Source organism: Cotesia glomerata, unplaced genomic scaffold (assembly GCF_020080835.1).
Source record: "Cotesia glomerata isolate CgM1 unplaced genomic scaffold, MPM_Cglom_v2.3 scaffold_17, whole genome shotgun sequence".
Lineage (NCBI taxonomy): Eukaryota > Metazoa > Arthropoda > Insecta > Hymenoptera > Braconidae > Cotesia > Cotesia glomerata.
The window spans coordinates 368,048-389,073 of record NW_025402108.1 but is presented as its reverse complement, the minus strand read 5'-3'; the positions used below and the strand labels follow the sequence as shown (position 1 = coordinate 389,073).

Sequence of the window (21,026 nt, the reverse complement as noted above, 5' to 3'; positions counted from 1 at the left end):
AAAGTTACATCAGTATTACGTACAACTGTGACTTACTAGTGACGTAAATGTATGACTTGAAAGTTACATCAGTATTACGTAAAACCGTGACTTATCAGTGGCGTAAATGTATGATGGTAAAGTTACGTCATTATGACGTACAATAATGACTTTATTACGACATAACATTTTTTATATCAGAATGAAAAGTAAAAATAACATCACAGGTTTTGACATCGTAATAAGATCATAGAGAAGGTCAGTTTTACGTCAAACTTATGTCAAAATCTTGTGACATTCTTATGACATTCGACTGACGTCAGATGAAAGTCATGTGTTCACTGGGTATCAAATTTTTTTCTGCATGTTCTGTATATAGTTCTCCATACAATGACCTATCAGTTTTTTGATCTGATCAAAAATCAAATTTTGGCAGGCCAAAAACGACCAAAATTTTGGGTAAAATTCAACTTCTTTTTTAAAACGCCGCCATTTTATCAATTTTTGACATTTTTTTTCGACCGTAGATCATTGTACGGACAATATCTTCTAGTTCAACGAGAATTTTTTTTTTTTTTGGTTTCATCCACGGAGAAGGCCGGAATCACTGCAGCAGTGGAAGATCTTTTTTTTTAGCGCCGTCAGAGATCGCGTGTAGCTCGAAAAATATTTAATTTTTTTCTTCAAAAATTTTACTGTATATTCTTAAAATATCTATATAAATACCCTTAAAATTTTAAAACAATTGATACAGTAGTTTTTTTTTTTCAATTCCCAAAAATCGCTTTTTTTTAGGCTGTCACACTAGGTGTACCCCTTAAATTTTTTTCCCCTTCTGAATTTTTCTTGTTTTGAATATGACCGAATACTACTAGTCAAAAAGCATATTTTATTAATTTTTTAATATTTTTTTAATTACTCCATTGCTTATTTGCCTGTTTTTGATTTTTGCTCTACAATTGATTTTTCAATTTTGATCACTTTTTTTGTGCTTAAATCATATTAGATGCTGAAAACTGTGTTAAAATCTCTAAACTCGTTCAAAAAATATTGTTAAAAACACACACATATGTGGAGGGGGACATCCTTGTAGCAATAGTCAGAATAGCTTTTTAGGATCCTATAACGTAGAGATCTAATTTTCGAAAACTGGGGTGAAATCAAAACTTCATAATTTTTCATTGCCATCATTTTTACTTTGTGTTTCTCATTTTAGAGAGAATGAATTAAAGAGAGAACAAAATAAAAAATTATCAAGTTTTAATATTCGAAGTAAAGCAGCTTGGTAAATAACAAAGAAACACAGGTGTAGAATCTATAGGAAATTTTTAGGTCTATAAAATTCTGTATGTATTTTATACACGTATTGGTGCATGTTCATTGGAATCAATATCAATATATTAAATCAAAAAATTAAGTATTTCGATATCAAAAAATGATTCATTTTGGTTTTTTATTTAAATTTTATTAGGACGTATTCTTCTATTTTCATCGTAATAATTTAAAAACAAATTTTTTCTTATAATTGCATAATTGAATTTTCTATCCTTTAAATTCATATATTTGAGACGTTTTCCATCCAAGTTTCAGGAGGATTCTAAAAAAAAAAAAAGATTTCATCATAAATCTTATATGGATATAATTAACTCTTCAGAATTTTCGCTATGAGACAATTTTTCTCGTGGACATTCAGACTCGAACTTTATAAAATTTTAATGAAATTATCACTTGGTTATTCTTTTACTCTTTGAAATTTAATACTACTAGTATTTATATTTATTATTGTAACTGTTGAGTTATGATTATTAAATAATGTTTTAAATGTGTTTTTAACATACAATATTGTGTTAAAGTATTAAAAAAAGAATTTATGTTATTTAAACAAAGTTTCCAATTACATCTTAAGGTAGTACTGTCGATACTGCGAGAATCAAATGTTGTTCGGTGAACAAGGCCCAGTAGCGATTAACTCGCTCCTGGGGGACTCCCAAATTCAAGAGACGTACCTGTCCACCGCTAGTTCCCGCAAAAATCGAACCGCCAATAGAAAATCAGCCTCTCGATCACGCCATGAATCGACCGCTTTATTGGCTGATCGCTCCCACTAGACATGCGCAATAGCCTTCTTCCCCAACTCAACGAGGAAGAAGACGAACTATTGTTATTATCTTTCGCTTCCACGCTTTCGCTGCATCAAGTCGCCATTAATTCCGCTTTACTTTCGCTTATTGTTAATTAACCGCATTTCGCTATTTTTTTTTTATAATTGCTTAAATTAACCGCTAATAATTCGCTTCAGTTTGTTACAGATAAATTGTGTTATTTGTGCATTTATTTCACCGCTTTTACAGTGCCGGCAGAGTGTTCACCCACGTGTCAACCGGCATCGCTTGTGCTACTCACGCTGTAAATTATAAATCCGCTTTTATCTTAACAATCCGCTATTAAACATATTAAATATTGAGTGTATTTAATGTAAATAAATTACTAGTGTTATTTTTGATAATAATTTGCGCGTTTTAATTGAGATATCCAGACCTAAACCTGATCCCCGCTTTTCCACTCTTTCAGTAATTATTCATTGGTCCCTCGAGCCGGATCAGGTTGGCTCTATCTCAATTAAATTAATTAATTATTCCGCTTAAAAACTGTGCTGTGTTAAGTGAAGTGTAATACCGCTAGGAAAGGTCGAGTGTCAGGAGCATCGCAGAGCACATCGGGTGCTGCTCCTGGTAGTCATTCGTACACCGGTACGCTGAACTTTCTGCTTTAATTGACTGAAAACTCGATCTCGGTCCTACATTAAACACCGCAATGCAGTTTGAAACAGCTATTGCTATGCAAAAGCAGTACCTGGATGCTCTGTACGCCATGGTGGATCGCTTAACTAATGAGGAGCTTAACTCGCTGACAATCACCGCTATTGAGTCAGTGGTAACACAAAGCTCCAAGATTTGGCTGGACATCACTAATTTGAACTCGCTGATCTTTGAGACGTACCCGGAAGTACTTGAACACGAGTACCACATCGGGAATCATTATACTAACGCTCACGCCACCTATGCAATCTTGGAGACCCGCATAGCCACCCGCAAAGACGTCATTCAGCAGGAGATTGATGCCAGAGAAGCCGCACAAACACAACAAAACCTGGCTATGCACAGCACCGCCTTCATGGGAGGCTCATCGGGTACTGGACTCCCAAAAATTAAGATCCAGAGCTTCTCTGGAGACTTTAAGCGCTGGGGATCATTTAGTCAGCTCTTCTCTGATATTGTTATTGACAATGCACTTCTGAAAAACAGCCAGAGGATGCATTATTTGAAGACATTCACCAAAGATGAAGCACACCAGCTTATTGGTATCATGTCATCCACTGATGAGTCATTTGAGCCCGCATGGAATCTTTTGAAAAGCCGCTATTCCAATCCTCGCCGCGTTGTATCATCACATCTTGAAGACCTGCTGGTTGGTGAGTCTGTTCCCGCTAGATCAGCCGCTAAATTGGATTCCTTGTTACTATCCAACCAAAAGGCTCTGGATTCCATCAAGGCCCAAGGAGTTCCAGTAGATCACTGGGACCTGATAATCATACACCTGACGCTACGCCGCTTGCCGTCCGCCGTTAGAGAAGATTGGGAGACCAGCCTGGGTCTTACTGATAACATGCCGACTTACGTTCAGCTCCACGAGTTTCTCAAGTCCAAAGTCAGGGCTTGGGAGAACTTGGAACCCGCTTCGGAACCCAAGAATCAATCTGAAGGTCATAAATCCGGAGGCTCACGCAGTAATAAACCTCAGAAGACAACATCCTCTTACACCGCTATTCAATACAAAGGAAAGCCAAGGAGAAATTGCCCGCTGTGCCCTGAGGAACATTACATGTTGTTCTGTCCAATCTTTAAGGCCGCTACTTTGGAGGAACGAATCGACATTGTCGAAAAATACCGCCTGTGTTACAATTGCTTGGGCCCGCATCGCGTCGCTGATTGTAAGACCGCTCAAGGATGCAGGAAGTGCAGTCAACGTCATCATACTTCCATCCATCGAGATACACCGCCTAAATCTGCACCACAGACACTTGCAGACATCGCACAAGGTAACTAACCGTTCCATTAGACCGCTTATAATTCAACATTAACTGTTGGTTATTTCAGATCCGCTTTCCGCTCAAGTATTGCTAGCTACCGCTTTAGTCCAGGTCCGCCCACATCATGGTAATCCAATCACCGCCAGAGTGTTGATTGATCAAGGTTCAGAGCTCTCATTTATGAGACAGTCGCTCTTCAAGAAGCTTGGACAACCGCTACAGCGTGACATGGTCATGCTCAAGGGCATTGGCAATGTCTCCGCAGGAAGCTCACTAGGTGTGAGCACAATTGAGCTTCGTTCGCTGTGTACGACCGCATCAATGCATGCCACCATGCATATTCTACCGACACTGACGGTAGATCTTCCATCGTTCGTGATCGCTGATCCGAAATGGCCGCATCTTGAGAATCTCAAGCTCGCTGACCCGCAGTATCTACAGCCACGCCCTGTAGATATTATTCTAGGTGCATCACCAGCCGCACAGATTATGAACGCAGAGATCCAACGAGGACCTCGCAATGCTCCTATTGCACAATCCACCACGCTTGGTTGGATTGTCTATGGAGCTGTCACCGCTAAACACGCTTCAACATCACACGCAGCACTACATGCGTCAGTAGATACTGAATTACAAGACGCTATCGCTAAGTTTTGGGAACAGGAAGAAGTTCCATCAGGAAATTCACCGCTAAACACCGCTGAAGAAGACGAATGTGAAATTCACTTTCGTCAAACGCATTATCGACAGCCTGATGGACGCTACGTAGTGAGATTACCGCTTAAGGCCCTTGAGAGTCAACTTGGCGACTCTATCAACGCAGCTATGGGGTCACTCCGCAGATTAATAACTCGCTTGTCACGAGAAAGAGAATATTCTGACATGTATCGTGCATTCATGGCAGAATACATTCAACTAGGACACATGGTACGAGTACCAGTCAACGAATTGCCCGCAAACGCTTACTTCTTGCCTCACCATGGGGTATTGAAGCTTGATAGTACCACTACGAAGCTCCGCACAGTGTTCAATGGTTCCTGTGCAACATCTACAGGAATTTCATTGAACGACATTCTCCACGCAGGACCCAAAACGCAAATTGACATTTTTGATGTGATGTTGAGAATCCGTTGCAGCAGGATTCTATTCGCTACTGACATGACCAAGATGTTCAGACAGATTGAGGTCGACTCGCTTGATTGGCCGCTTCAGTGCATTCTCTGGATAGATGAGAATGACTTAATAGACGCTTACTGTCTCAAGATAGTCACATACGGAACCGCTAGTGCACCTTTTGACGCTGTACGTGTGCTTATCCAACTAGTAAAGGATGAAGTACACCGCTTTCCGCTAGCTGTTGCTCCAATGTTGAAAACACGCTACGTAGATGACATCTACGGTGGAGCAGACAACGAAGAAGACGCTATCAAGGCTGCAGTACAAACAAAAGCTCTGTGTGCAGCAGGCTGCTTCCCGCTTGCCAAATGGGCTAGCAATAGCCCACGGTTACTCGCTGAAGTCGCTCCAGAAAAGTAGCTGGATACACCGCTTAAAGAAATCAGTGATGCACCAGTAAAAGTCTTGGGCATGTACTGGAATTCACGCACTGACGCTCTCTAGTTCAAGTAAACGCTACCGCCAGAGACGCCCAAGACAAAAAGAGCTATTTTGTCTGAAATCGCTAAGTTGTATGATCCGCTCACCATCACTCATTCACAAATGGACTGGATACCGCGAGGATCTTCGAAACATCGAATCCATCCGCATTCCACGCTGGAATAATACAGCACCTGGAGCAACTATGGAATTGCACGGGTTCTCAGAGGCTTCGCAAAACGCTATGGCTGCCGCTGTTTATTTGAGAGTCACTGACGCTGATGGGAACACAAAGGTCTCACTTTTGTGTTCAAAAACGCAAGTAGCACCGCTGAAGACCATGACAATCCCACGCTTGGAATTATCTGCCGCATGGTTGCTAACACAACTGATACTTCATGTCAAAGAAGTTCAGTCGCTTGAAAATGTCAGGATCAATCTCTGGACTGACTCCGCCGTGACTCTCGCATGGATTAAAAGTCCAGCAATCCGCTGGAAGACATTCGTCCGCAATAGAGTGGGAAAAATCCAAGAAACGCTTCGAGATGTCTCCTGTAAATTTATTCCAGGAAAACAAAACCCCGCTGACTGCGCTTCAAGAGGTATACCTACGCTAAAACTGAAACAACACGCTCTCTGGTGGCATGGACCAACTTGGCTTCATGAACCAGAATCCTCTTGGCCCACTCTGGAGCCTCCAACCGACAACGCAACGCATCGAGAAGAACGCTAAGGTCTGACACTAGTAACTTGGAAAGCAGAAAATTGCCTGCTCCAACAATTACTGTCGCATTACACGCAGCTGTTTCCACTGCTACGGAAACTCAGCATCTGGCATCGTGCCATCGACCGCTTTAAAAGAGTTCCACAATCTTCGCTGGCCTACCCGCTTACTCCATCAGACCTGGAGCGCGCTAAATTGACCTTGATAAAGTTCACTCAAGGACAATACTTCGCTAGAGAGATTCACACGCTACAAGATGGTGATGGTCTGCCTAAAAATAACAGCATCACTAAGCTGACTCCGTTCATCGACCATCAGGGGGTCCTGAGAGTCGGTGGCCGCTTGAAAAACGCATTGCTGGACCCAGAAGAGAGGCATCCAGCGATTCTACCGCGACAATCACCGCTGACATCAATTTTGATTGATGATTCGCACCGCAAAACGCTTCACGGAGGTACTCAGCTTACGCTCGCTGATTTACGCAAGAGTGTCTGGATCATTGGAGGCCGTGTTCCAGTCAGATCATTTATTTTACGCTGCGTTATCTGCACGAGACACCGTGGAGAACGCGCTCAACAGTTGATGGGTCAACTACCCGCCGCATGAGTACAGCCAACTCGAGCCTTCTTGCATACAGGACTCGACTACGCTGGACCTATCACGCTGAAAACGTTTCAAGGACGTGGAGCAAAAACATACAAAGGCTGGATTGCAGTCTTTGTATGCATGTTCAGTTCAGCTGTACATTTAGAGCTAGTAACTGACTACACCGCTGCCGCTTTCATCGCCGCTTATCGCCGCTTCACTAGTCGCCGAGGTATCTGCCACACGCTATATTCAGACTGTGGAACCAATTTTGTAGGAGCAGATAAAGAGCTGAAACGACTATTCGCTGCAGGATCCCGCACATTACGAGAATTATCAACCTTGATCGCTCAAGATGGCACGAACTGGAAATTCAATCTGCCTGGAGCTCCACATTTTAGAGGAAAATGGGAAGCCACTATGAAATCTATCAAATTTCACCTTCGAAGAACAATCGGAGACTCGCTGTTGACGCTAGAGCAATATTCAACGCTACTGGCTCAAATTGAAGCCATATTGAATTCCAGACCGCTCACACCGCTGAATGAAGATCCTGCTGACCTGGCTGTACTGACTCCAGGTCACTTCTTAATCGGACAGTCACTGACCGCTATCCCAGAGCCATCGCTGACAGATTTACAACCTGCTCGGCTCTCGCACTGGGAACAAGTCCAGCAAATGGTTCAACATTTCTGGAGACGCTACTACCAGGACTGCATCCACCGCTACCAGGCCATTTCAAAGTGGCATCATCAACGCAACCAGATCAAGGTGGGTTCAGTTGTACTGATAACCACTGAGGATCTCCCGCCAACCAAGTGGCCATTAGCCAAAGTAATTGCTGTCCATCCAGGTGAAGATGGACAAATCCGCGTGGTAACTGTTAAGACAGTTAACACAGAGCTGGTACGTCCAATTACAAAGCTCTGTGTCCTGCCGCTAACGCATGAAGAAGATGATCTTGTCGACGCAGCCGCCAACCCGGGGGAGAATGTTCGGTGAACAAGGCCCAGTAGCGATTAACTCGCTCCTGGGGGACTCCCAAATTCAAAAGACGCACCTGTCCACCGCTAGTTCCCGCAAAAATCGAACCGCCAATAGAAAATCAGCCTCTCGATCACGCCATGAATCGACCGCTTTATTGGCTGATCGCTCCCACTAGACATGCGCAATAGCCTTCTTCCCCAACTCAACGAGGAAGAAGACGAACTATTGTTATTATCTTTCGCTTCCACGCTTTCGCTGCATCAAGTCGCCATTAATTCCGCTTTACTTTCGCTTATTGTTAATTAACCGTATTTCACTATTTTTTTTTTTTATAATTGCTTAAATTAACCGCTAATAATTCGCTTCAGTTTGTTACAGATAAATTGTGTTATTTGTGCATTTATTTCACCGCTTTTACAGTGCCGGCAGAGTGTTCACCCACGTGTCAACCGGCATCGCTTGTGCTACCCACGCTGTAAATTATAAATCCGCTTTTATCTTAACAATCCGCTATTAAACATATTGAATATTGAGTGTATTTAATGTAAATAAATTACTAGTGTTATTTTTGATAATAATTTGCGCGTTTTAATTGAGATATCCAGACCTAAACCTGATCCCCGCTTTTCCGCTCTTTCAGTAATTATTCAAATGTCAAAACAAAATTTTGCTTGATTCATATGTAGCGTTGTATTGGAGAAAGAGAAACAGAGATATTTGAAAATTATTTATCAATTATTACTATCACATGCTCTGAATCTATACTTTTAATTATGCAAAATATTCAATATCTTATGTTCTTTCATAACTTTAATTTTCACTTAAATCTGAACGATACTTTTTGTGAAATAAAAAAATAACTGTGATTTCTCATAATTCTCAACGTTAAATATAAAAGTGATGGGGGATTATTATGTTACTATATTCTACTAATGTACACAATTTAATTGAACTCTGAGCAGTAACTCTACTAATGACAGTATTACCTTAAATTTATGATTCATGAAATTATTTTATTAATTTTATAAAACGATATTCTATTCATTTTTCAATTTAGTTTCATGAAACTTTCTTCATAAAACGACTCAAAAAAAATGTATGTTCTATTTAAGCGAAAATGCCAAAGATACAAATAATATTAAAAGTTTATTGATTGATTCTCACGTGTATGTGGTATTCGTAAACAATATTGGACCACATATAAAAATACAACTTAGTGCTCTAGGATCACCAATTAATTTTTTTAATAGTGTTTCTGAAACTATTCCACGATGGCCTTGCCAGGAATCATCGGGTTGTGATAAGATATCAGTAACAGTTAATCTGAAAATAAAGATTATATCATTTTTATTTAATTAAATTACTTAAAATAATAGTATTAATCAACTATTACCGTTTATAGGTACTAATTTTTCTTAATTGTGAACTATAAAAAATATTTTTTTCTCCTTTATTAAAAAAAAGGACATCAATCGTCATTCTAGAAAAAAAAAATGTAAATTAGTATTTGATTTTTTATAAACTCGATTTAATTTAATTAAATACATTGACGTTCATAAAACTTTCATTACTCATCCATTATTCAAAATCTACTGAGCCGCATTAATTCAAACTCACATGAAATCTAACGACAATAAAACTTTTTCGAATGCCTTTCGATCGGTCAAGCCGTTCAAAAGTTACAAGAAGTTTTTACACACACACGCACACACACACACACACACACGCGAACGCACACGCACGCACGCACACACACACACACACACACACACACACACACACACACCTGCGGCAGAGGAGAAACTGCTATCAGGCGCGTCTCCCCGTAGCGGATGGGAGAACGCTCGCTGTCCTTGGATGACACTAGGTCTCTTAGTTGAGGAGGTACAGAGGGTAGGAGCCAAATAAAATACGCTCCCGTGGACAAAACTCCCCCTTTAATGGGTTGGTCACACTAACTGACCTAGCAAGACGATCGTTCCTTGCTGTAACTCACTGGGAGTGTCCGGAACCCGGGTCGATTATTTCCGACGATGCAGGCTACGGCTGATGTGAGCTTGCTCTGCCGAGGTGTAAGTTGCAGTAGCGGATCAGGAGCCAGCCACTTCGGGCGTTGATCAGGAAGTACGCAGTGAGTGTTAGAGATCGGAATCTTCACCGCCCCGAGCGAGTCTAGTCCGTCCGTGTATTCCGGGACTGGCTAAGTGTCGGATAGGCCTCAAGGAACTGGGGTAGGAGTACTATCTCCGAGGGTACACCCGTTCCTAGTTATGACAACCTGCTCCACTCTGTACGATGCGCTGGTAAATCAAAAAGTATGAGTAATTTACAGGAAACAAACAAGAGTGAAAACAGGCTTCATGCCCAACAAGCAGCGATTGAAGCAAGCGCTGAAATGAAGAGAACGCAAGCGCTGGAGCGCCTTGAAAAGCTGACCATTGAGCTGCAAGAGTTTGTCCAAACTAAGGTCAATATCCACAAGGAGATAAAGACCAAGACAACCGGTGTAGTTAATGCTCTTGGAAGATTCAAGAAACTGGACGAGGAATGGCAGTCATCACGACGACGCATTCAAACTGAAGTTGAGACGGAAGAAGCAATGGACACTGGAGCCGACGGTGATGGCGAATCTGCTGCTGAGGACAAGGGTGAAACTGACACAAGGCCTGGAAAGAGAAAGGACCGAAATTCACCAGAGCTAACCGACAAAGTCACAAAGAAGAAGGACTTGAAAAAAAGCCCTCCCCAACGACTGGCAGGGCAGGGCGACGAACCTAAGAAGGCGACTGATTGAGAAAAAGTACAGTCTAAGAAGGAGAAGAGGAAGCTAGCTAGAGAGCAACTCTCAAAGCAGCCGCCGAAGGAGCCCAGGCCAGACCCTAAGCGGAAAGAACCACGCAAATGGATCAGACCCGACGCACTGATCATCCGCCCGGCCGAGAAAGCAAAGTATGCCGAGATTCTGCGTCGCATAAAGCAGGACGTCCCAGATGTGCAGGTTCGTTCAACGGTAGATAAGATCAACAAGACCAGAAGTGGCGACTTGTTGATTACGATTTCGAGGAAGAGCACTGACAAAGGCCAAGCCCTCCAAAAGACGATCGCAGACATCCTTAAGAAGGCCAATGTGATCTGCAAAGGACCACAGGAGACCATTAAGATCCGAGATGTCGATGACGACACGACGAAAGAGCATATTCAGACCGCTCTAAAGAGGGAAGCTAGAGAAAGTTGTGAAATCCCACTAAAGGCAATCAAAATCCGTAAAGCCTTTAAGGGTACGCAGACAGCCACAGTGTCACTACCAGCAGCTGCAGCACAAAAGTTACTGGAGGGAAACTGCAAAATAAGGATCGGCTGGGTCAATTGCCGAATGAGAGCAACGAAGAGACCCATACAATGCTTCAAATGCTGGCACTTTGGGCACTTCGGATCTCAGTTCAAAAGCGAAGTCGACCGGTCTAAGCACTGCATAAGGTGCGAAAAAGGACACAAAATTGCTAATTGTAAAAATCCAGCTAAATGTGCATTGTGCATTGAACAGCATGGCGTAAAAAAGGCGGCTCACCATGCAGGCACGAACAGATGCCCCGTCTGCCAAGAAGCGCTCCAGAAGATAACGAAGCCAAGAACATGAAGATATTGCAGCTCAACCTCAATCATTGTGAGGCTGCGCATGACCTGCTCATGCAAACTGTGCGTGAATTAGAGGCAGACGTAGCACTTATAAGTGAGCCTTATAGACACCTGAGTAACCAACCCTGGGAATCCGACAGCACTAACAAAGCCGTCATCTAGTCCTGCGGTAAATGTCCTTTTCAGAGAACAGTCAACAATAAAGAAGCCGGCTTCGTAGCAGCATGGGTAGATGGCCTCCACTTCTACAGTTTCTATGCACCACCTAGTCTCTCTAATGAACAGTTTGAAGACTTCCTTGATCGGCTAACTGAGGATGCAAGAAAACACTTTCCCGTGGCAATAGCTGGTGACTTCAATTCCTGGGTAGCAGACTGGGGCAGCAAGTTCACTAATACACGTGGAAAAGCACTTCTCGAGGCAATGGCCACACTAGACGTGATCCTTCTTAACACCGGTGACACGCCAACGTATACTAAGGGAGAGGCAAACTCAATTGTCGACCTTACATTTGTCAGCAGTTGCTTAGCTCGAAGAGGTTTTTCTTGGAAAGTATTGAACATCTACACAGCCAGTGACCATAGTGCGATACTATGGGAAATATCAATTGGCCAGAATTTAACAAGAGTCAACAGGAACGCCAGCGCGGTTGGGTGGACAGTTAAATCTCTCGACCTCACTGCTTTAGTAGTAGCCCTAGAGTGCGATCCGATCATCGTAGAAACTGCTGAAGAGAAGACCAAGGACCTAATGAGAAGAGTCACCCAGGCTTGCGACGCCAGTATGTCTCGGAAACGTGGCATGAATACAAGACCTTCGGTGCACTGGTGGAACGATCACATTAGCATTCTACGTTCAGAGTGTCTTAAAAAAAGAAGAAAGTCTCAGCGTGGCTACAGACGACCTAACTCCGCAGAGCTGTTGGCAGAGTATAAAAAGGCCCGTCGAGAACTAAACAGAGCCATTAAAGAAAGCAAAAGACGCTGCAGGAAGGAACTGGTCGCAGAAGTAGAGAAAGATCCATGGGGCGGACCGTATAAGGTGGTTATGACCCACCTGAAATGCCAACCAATGCCATCACCTACGTGTCCACAGCTCCCAGAGAAGATTGTTACTGCGCTGTTTCCTCAACAGCCGGTATTCACCTACAAGTTGGAGCAGCTCAACCCTGAAGACATCCCAACTATCACGTTGGACGAGTTGATAGAGGCAGGCAATCGAGTAGGGAATAATAAGGCACCGGGATTGGACGGAATCCCTAATATTGCCCTGAAACCAATCCTTAGGGCAGCACCGGCATTATTCCTGGACGTTTACGATACATGCCTGAAGGAAGGGACTTTTCCCCAGACGTGGAAACAGCAACGGCTAGTGCTACTTCCAAAGGGGAAAAAGCCGCCGGAAGAACCGTCATCCTATCGACCACTCTGCATGTTAGATACGGCCGGCAAGATATTCGAGCGCATAATTCATCAGAGAATAGAGGCTGTAGTCGATCCACTCCTGGCAGAGAACCAGTTTGGTTTCCGAAAAGGACGGTCAACTCTGGATGCGATCAAATTGGTTGTTGATACAGCCAAGGATGCAATCGCCGGAACGAGATGGAAGGGTGGAAAGAAGAAATACTGCTTGGTGGCTGCTTTGGACATCAAGAATGCCTTCAACTCTGCTAACTGGGACTGCGTTATGCGGGCTCTAGAAGAAAAAAACGTACGAGGATACCTTCGCAGAATGGTAGCGAGCTACTTCACGAATAGGGTTCTGAAATATGACACGAAGAACGGTACGGAAGTGTACGAAATCTCCGGAGGAGTGCCACAGGGATTAGTTTTAGGTCCTCTGCTATGGAACATCATGTATGATGGCCTCCTGAGAATAGCATTGCCCACGGGAGTCAAACTTGTAGCATATGCGGATGACGTAGCTGTCGTGATCGTCGCAAAGCACCTTGAAGAGATGGAAATGGCATTTGATATTACATTCAGACGAGTCAATTTGTGGATGGAGATGATGAACTTGCAGCTAGCCAAGCATAAAACCGAGGCAGTGCTCATCACTCGTAGAAAAACGGTAGAAACCATCAAGTTGAGAGTCGGAGAACAAGAAATAACATCACAACCATTTATCCGTTACCTGGGAGTGATGCTGGATGCCCGACTCAACTTCAAGCAGCAGGTGGAACACGTCAGTGCCAAACCGTCAGTAGTGAGGGCTAGTCTCGCACGGCTGATGCCTAACATCGGAGGCCCAATGCAGAGCAGGAGGCTACTATTGTCATCAGTAGTCACATCAGTGCTCACTTACGGAATATCCATTTGGGTTGATGCACTGGAAACCCAGAAATCATGGAGAAAAGCTGGACCAGTATATCGACTAAGTGCTCTACGAGTAGCTAGTGCCTTCCGCACTATATCAGAAGAAGCAGTGTGCGTCATTGCCGGAACCCTACCTCTTAGAGTTCTAGCAGAGGAAAAACGAGCCCTTTACCAATGAAAAAGGTCAACTGCACTGAGCCCTGAAGAACTTAGAATTGAAGAACGGCAGAACAGCATAGGCCGATGGCAACTACAATGGGATGCTGCAGAGAAGGGTACGTGGACGCACCGCCTCATACCTCGGATCGACATTTGGCTTAACCGGAATCACGGCGAGGTCAATTACTATCTTACGCAGATGTTGTCGGGACACGGGTGTTTTCGAGAGTATCTACACCACTTTAAGCATGATGACTCTTCGGAGTGCCCGTCCTGCCCAGGAGTTGCTGAAGATGCGGGGCACGTCTTCTTTGTATGTCCTCGTTTCGATTCATAGCGTAAAGAGTTGGAGAGGATCCTGAACCAGGGAATGCAACCAGATTCACTAATGGAAGCAATGTTGTCATCAGAAGCTGCCTGCGACGGCGGTTCCTATGAGGGATTAGAGGAAAGAAGAAAAGGGGTTTAGGGTTTAGTGAGTAGGGGCGTTAGCGTCGAGTTTTAGTATGACGCTGCGTCGAGTCTTCACATATCCAGGCGAAACAGCTATGCCTGGAATCCGCAAAAAGGATTCCCTCCTCTGAAAAACACACACACACACACACACACACACACACACATACTTTTCAATTTTCTTAGCGGGAAGTTAAAAAAAGAAAAAAAAATTATTAGGTCTTACTTAATTTAGTCAGGAAATAATTACAGGGAAATATTAAATAAATTTCATAATCAAGATAGATCAAGTCAATGTTAGGACAGATTAGAAAACGAGTTGTGTGTTTGTAATATGATTTCTACTTGAGTTTCATATTTTTAGTAGATTTCATAGAAATCTAACTATTGCATTGGTCCTGATGACGGAACTTTTGAAAAATTTTGCTATATTTCGATTCAGCTCGTCAAGCGGATTCAGAAAATTCATATGGTTCAAAAGTTTATACATGTATTTATATATATATATATATTGTGAAGAAGGTATTATAAGCGGGGAGGCGGAGGGGTGTGACGAGCGACGGCACCGCGGGCCTCATCGACGGACCGAGCAAGCTACCGCTACCGCGACCGCGTCGACTGCCCGTGCTACGGCATTTATGTATTTAGTTTTAGTTTTGTTTATGAGTTGAATTATTTTGTTAATTATTAATTATTATTGGTTATTATTATTTTTATTTGTTATTAATTAATTATTGGAAACGACGTTGAAAAATAAAAAAGGATTTTGTTAGTTCGCCATCGTCGCGATAGATGGCGTCGCTTGTTCGCTCGCAGTAAAAATCGCCGAGCTAATATAAGCGAAACCGCGTCGTGATAATTTTTGTTCTTTCAAAGAACAAAAATTGACTTTATCTGAAATTAATAATTGATTAAAATATTTCGAATAAATTCGAAATATCCAATTAATAATTAATTTCTAAGTCTCAGCAACTATTTAGTATGGGAAAATAATTTTACGAAAATTATTTATTTCGTATAAAAATTATTTTCTAAGTGTCGTGGATGAATTAGTATGAAAATGTAATTTGAATGAAATTAATGTAATCTGTTGAATTGTATTGAATGAATTTAATATTCAATTTCGGAAATTTAAATAAAAACTTAGAAACTTTCGGGAATTTCCCGAAGTTCGACGGCGAGCGATAGGTGGCGATAATTCGCCAATAATTTTCGCTGTTAGTAATAATTTTCGGGTTGATAAAGCCCGAAAATTATCCGCCGTTGAACAACCTTTCTCTGGGGTTAATTTCTCGTCTAGAGACTTCTGGCCGAGGAATTAGAAGAGGGTCCACTCTACCTGGTGCGGACTACCACAGGTAAGTGAACTTGATCTCCTACGAGAAAAGGCGACTCTCCACCTGGAGGCCTTCAGCCAAAAGGTGGCAACCACAGCCGATTAGGTGGGGCGAGGTGGATTTTATTCACTCTCCCCTTGGGAATCGCGAAGTAGGACCTGCGGGGCGGCACTAGTCACCCGTCAGGAATCGGGCACCAGAGGGCCGACGGAAGGGAATTAGCGACGCGTTTTTGTAAACAACGGGAGTATGATATTACCGAAGTCGGTAATGATATTAGTAAACGCCGTGTATGTATGGGTTTTGTTTAATTAATCGCCGTTATTGTAAAATGTATAAATTTAATGTTTTGTTTATTAGAATAAAGAGGTTCTGTTTTTTGATAAATATAATTAAATTTTCGAGTTTTATTAATTTAGATTTACCCTCGTTAGAATCCTGGACTCCGGCGAGCTTAAATCGAGCCGGGGGTAAAAATACGTCAAAAAGTACCCGTTACAATATATATGTATATATATATATATATATATATATATATATATATATATATATATATATATATATATATATATATGTCGGAGATAATATCGAGCTGGGTTTTCCCAGAGATAGGAAATTCCCAACATTTTAGTTTGTCTGTTAATTTTAAGCAAAATTGTAAAGCATAGAATATTTAGATATTATTTATGACTTAAGCTGATTATATTTTTATGGTTATGACGATGGGCTTAAGTCCGGAGTGACAATGGTCACCAAACGTAGCCGAGGTCACAGGATAGAAGTAAAAAGTATATAGTTAGAAATATCGACAGACAATGAGGGCTGTCGAAATATTTTTGAGTGAATAAGTACTTAGGGTACTTGGAAGAGTAGTTCTCGTTGAGCATTGATCAAGTAAAGATCGCATACATCCTGCTGACCCCGGATTCGTTCTCGGTCTTATTTCCCCAACGTCTTTAACTGTTATATCAATCGTAGTAGAATATTTGTAATTAAATCTATCATTTGTACAAGTTAGTGTACGTTATATTTCAAATCAAGGTTTGTGTTATATTTGATTATTGTGAAATAAATAAAGATGGCTGAAAATGATCCAAAGGACTCCAATAATGCCCAAACCATTATTCCTCCGACATATATATATATATATATATATATATATATATATATATATATATATATATATATATATATATATATATATATATATATATACGATATAATCAGTCTTGTCTCTTCTCTAACTCCTGCAATTCTATACGGATCTCAATAAAACGTAACACATACTTATTCTTAGGACGATAGCTGAGGTTGAGTTCTAAGATGAGCTAAATCTGTCGATTCGTTTAGAAATGAGAACAATTCAAAAATTTTCAAAAATCGCAAAAATTTTCACTTTTAACTTATTTTCGTGCAATAACAATTAAATGCGATATCATATTTAATTGATGTAAATTGCATCTGAAAGCTTATTTAATAAGCTTTAATTTGTATACTTATTTATTTTTCCAAATTAAATAGTTTAGGAATGACAGAAATTTGAATTCTTCAAAATCCTTACAAATTTGCAATTTTACTGTTTCTTTGCGAAATAACTAATGAATGCGATAACTTGTAAAATTTTTGTAAACTGCATCTTTCAGCTTATTAAATAAGCTTTAATTTGCATACCTCATTATCAGTCTAGGCCAAAAATTACCTACTTTCTCTGACAGATTAAATGAAATTTTACTTTTGCATTCGTTTTGATGTCATTGCTTTATTATAACAGAAGTTGTATATTATTATTAATATTATTTTATAAAAAATATGTTTTTTTTTATTCAAGAAATCTACTTCCATTTCGGCTGCCGAATGGTCTTTTTAATCTTTAAACTATTAAATTCATAGTCTAGATAAAAGTTTTTACTTTTCAAAAGAGCTTTCATAAATGAATGAAGAAAGATTCAAAGTATTTCACTATGATAGAGAACTATTATAAAAATACAATAGAGTTCAGCTATTGACTTTTTTTTTTTAATTTGTATAAAAAATTGAATCTAATTAAATGATATAATAAATGTACTTACACGTTACGTCGATAAAGTGCCCTGTAAATAATCCCTAACATCGGTGTTATTCCTGTACCTGCAGCTAATATCAGAATAGAAGAGTACTTGTCAAAAGACTGAACGGCAAAATTTCCTAATCCGTTACTTAAAGTTAATGTTTGTCCTTGTTGAAGAGCTGTAACAGACGGACTTAATTGTCCATTGTCATATCGTTTAATTATCAGGTATAAATAATCGGGATTAGATGCCGATAAATTGTCTTCAAAGCAAAGAAATGAAGGTATTGGTGTATAATATCTTGAAATTTCAGTACCTATAATTTAAAAAAGTATCGAAAATTATTATTTTTAACTCGAGTTATATAATTAAGCTAAAAGTAAAAATCATTTACCCATTACATTCATTCTTGCTTCCATGTGTTGTCCAGTTTCTATTATTTCAATATAATTAGTTGATTTCAAAACTAAAAGATGAACATCTTCAGCAAGTAATTTATTGCTGACAACTTCCCAGTCTCGATAATCCCTTTCTGTTTTTTTTGTATAACTCACAACCGTTCGACTTCCGTATGATTTCCATAACGTTCCAATTTTTTTAGAAAAATTAAAAGATATCTCTGTTTCGTTGAAATTTTTTTCCCATACAGGTGGCCATTGTACACTTTCACAGAGATCGTACTCGTGTTTTATAATGTTCTTAAGTGCATACATTTGCAGATCAAAATTTTTTGGACTTTTTCGTATTAATTGGAACCCAGGAAATGATTGATTTTTTGTAATTTTGTAAATGAATGTTACGGAATTAGAAGTTTGTTTCCATTCTATGTGAATATTCGATAATGAAAATTTCATTTTATCATTCTGTTTAAATAAAAATAAAATTGAATAAAAAATATTCCTATAATTCCTTGTTGCAAAATAGTTACTAACCACCAACCGTAAGAGAAGATGAATTTCTTGCAGATTTCTCATCGAAGTCCGAAACAATGCTTCGGGTATCTATTAATCCTTCATTACTCAATCGACCCACAATACATTTTTGTAAAATACTTTGATAATTAACCCATGCATGAACCTAAAATTCATAATCTACAGGTACATAGTCTTATTACTTATAATTTATAATCAGTTTGTTTAAGAACAATTCAATCAAATTTACGTTCTCAAAAAGTTTAGTAGCATCTTTTCCAACACCTTTCATCAATTCTTCTACTCCACCTGGATGAAAGTCCATATACCTTGTAACATTGAATACAACACCTGAAAAAGTTCTTATTAATAGTAATAAAAAAAGAATAACTTGAAATGAAAGTGACATCAAACCTCGAATCGCTATCCATGCATCATTTCGTTGATTATGTTTGGCAAGTTCGGTCATTGTGACCACTTGAGGAACACCTCCAACACCAGTAAGGTCAACTTTAGAAGCACCAAGACGGATCCAATCCATTAAACTGTGGCCGGGTGCAAGAGCAGTCTTATTTCTGGGATTGCCTGAATAATTCATATAGTACTATAAACTTTCATTAGAATTAAACTCTCTACAGCTATCTAAATTTTACTAAAATCAATGAATAGCTTGTGACGGAAACATATCATGTTAATAATTAATTAAAGTAATGTTTTCACTTTTATATAATTAAAAATTACACATTCATATTGACCATAATACATTCGAGATTCGATAATTAACAAACCATTTTTATTATGGACTTTAAGATTTTTTAAAGATGTATCATCTATGGTAGAACAAGATAAAAATCCACAACATCGCGGCATTGTCAAATATTGATTAATGTGATTAGAATTAAATAAATGAAAGAAATGAAGGTCAGCTGCACATCTTTACTAAAATGACAATGGTTATAACTCTGTCAGTATATGAGACGAAAATCAATAGTTTCATTTCATCGTCACATTCAAGTCATTGATTATTTTGATACTCACAAGAAAAAAGTCAAATTGAAATTTTTTACCGAAACCGAAAATATTATATGTAAAAAAAATAAAAACAATCGTATTTACGCTAATATTTGCTTTAATTATGAAATAACTAATTTACTATTATTTTATTGCAGTATATTACACAAAGAAGTGTCTGTTCACACGTAAAAAAGTCCTGATAAATCCACGCCGCGTTTTTTTTTGAAATCTTATGAGTTTTTTTTTTGCGAAAAAAGTTTAAGAAAAATTTGAGTTATTTTTTTTTTAATGGGCTCATTTGATCTTCATAGTAAATTTTTCATTAAAAATGCCATGATCATATTATGGTGTAACATTTTATCCGTTTTCATTGAATTGATAAACTTGATAGTTTTATTTTTGTAAATTTTTATAGAACCCAAAAATTATGAAGTAATAGGCAAAAAGTTTAAAATTAACAATTTGATAAAATAAGTATAAAATAATATATGATATTTTTGTTGAACATATGTATAGTATTAAGAAGATGAGTACTAAATATTTTTTTTTTACCAGTTGCAGAACTACTGGAACTTGACGGACGAGCAGGATCTTTGAGTGAGTTCGGTTTATCATCGGAGTATGGTTTGACTCGTGCTACTCCAGTAGGCAATAATACAGAATTGTTTGCTAATATAGCTGTTAGTGGAGTAGATCGTATCACTTTTTGCATATCCTTAGAAATCTCCTTATTATCAGTACTTTTGGTAAAATCATTCATTTTCGTGGGAGAACAATTTTTTCGGCTTGTGTCGTTTGGAGTTTCCATGTTGTATTAATTTCTCTAAATTTTATGTAATCAATTTTCCTGAAAAATTCGTTATTTTTGTATGAATTGAGTTTAACTATGGATAACTATATCCTCATTAAAAATTTTTAGAAAAGCTTATTAATTGCGGATTTTTTTTGTATATTTTCCGGAGTGAAGTAATTTAACATTTCGCGTTCGAAGTAAATCTAGAGTTTTTTTTTTCAGCGGAGTAATTTCGGAGTGAATCTGGATTTTAATCCGGAAAACGTCCAAATATGGAGTTCTTATACTATAATAAATTTGTATTCAACTGTAACAAGTTTTATGTGCCAAATCATTTTTTTGCGTTGGTATAAAATAAATAAATAAATAAATAAATAAATATATATATATATATATATA

The 21,026-nt window shown here is 39.3% G+C and overlaps 1 protein-coding gene across 7 annotated transcripts in view; it reads right to left on the bottom strand.

Moving 5' to 3' along the window:
• Window positions 1-1,422: 1,422 nt before the first annotated feature.
• LOC123273949 (cytochrome b5 reductase 4) overlaps window positions 1,423-21,026 on the bottom strand; it is a 45,669-nt gene continuing 26,065 nt past the window's right edge. For 4 of the 7 annotated variants that reach the window (XM_044741440.1, XM_044741441.1, XM_044741438.1 and 1 more), the window contains 9 exons: window positions 20,387-20,681; window positions 19,235-19,405; window positions 19,071-19,171; window positions 18,849-18,986; window positions 18,304-18,772; window positions 17,931-18,225; window positions 9,355-9,441; window positions 9,126-9,284; window positions 1,423-1,576 (listed from right to left, as the gene is read on the bottom strand). In XM_044741440.1, coding sequence (XP_044597375.1) covers window positions 1,522-1,576; window positions 9,126-9,284; window positions 9,355-9,441; window positions 17,931-18,225; window positions 18,304-18,772; window positions 18,849-18,986; window positions 19,071-19,171; window positions 19,235-19,405; window positions 20,387-20,642 — 1,731 coding nt within the window. In that variant the 5' untranslated portion in view covers window positions 20,643-20,681 and the 3' untranslated portion in view covers window positions 1,423-1,521. Of the gene's footprint in view, window positions 1,577-9,125; window positions 9,285-9,354; window positions 9,442-17,930; window positions 18,226-18,303; window positions 18,773-18,848; window positions 18,987-19,070; window positions 19,172-19,234; window positions 19,425-19,608; window positions 19,848-20,386; window positions 20,682-21,026 lie in introns of those variants that run through there. The other 3 variants (XM_044741444.1, XM_044741443.1, XM_044741442.1) reach the window with 3 other exon arrangements.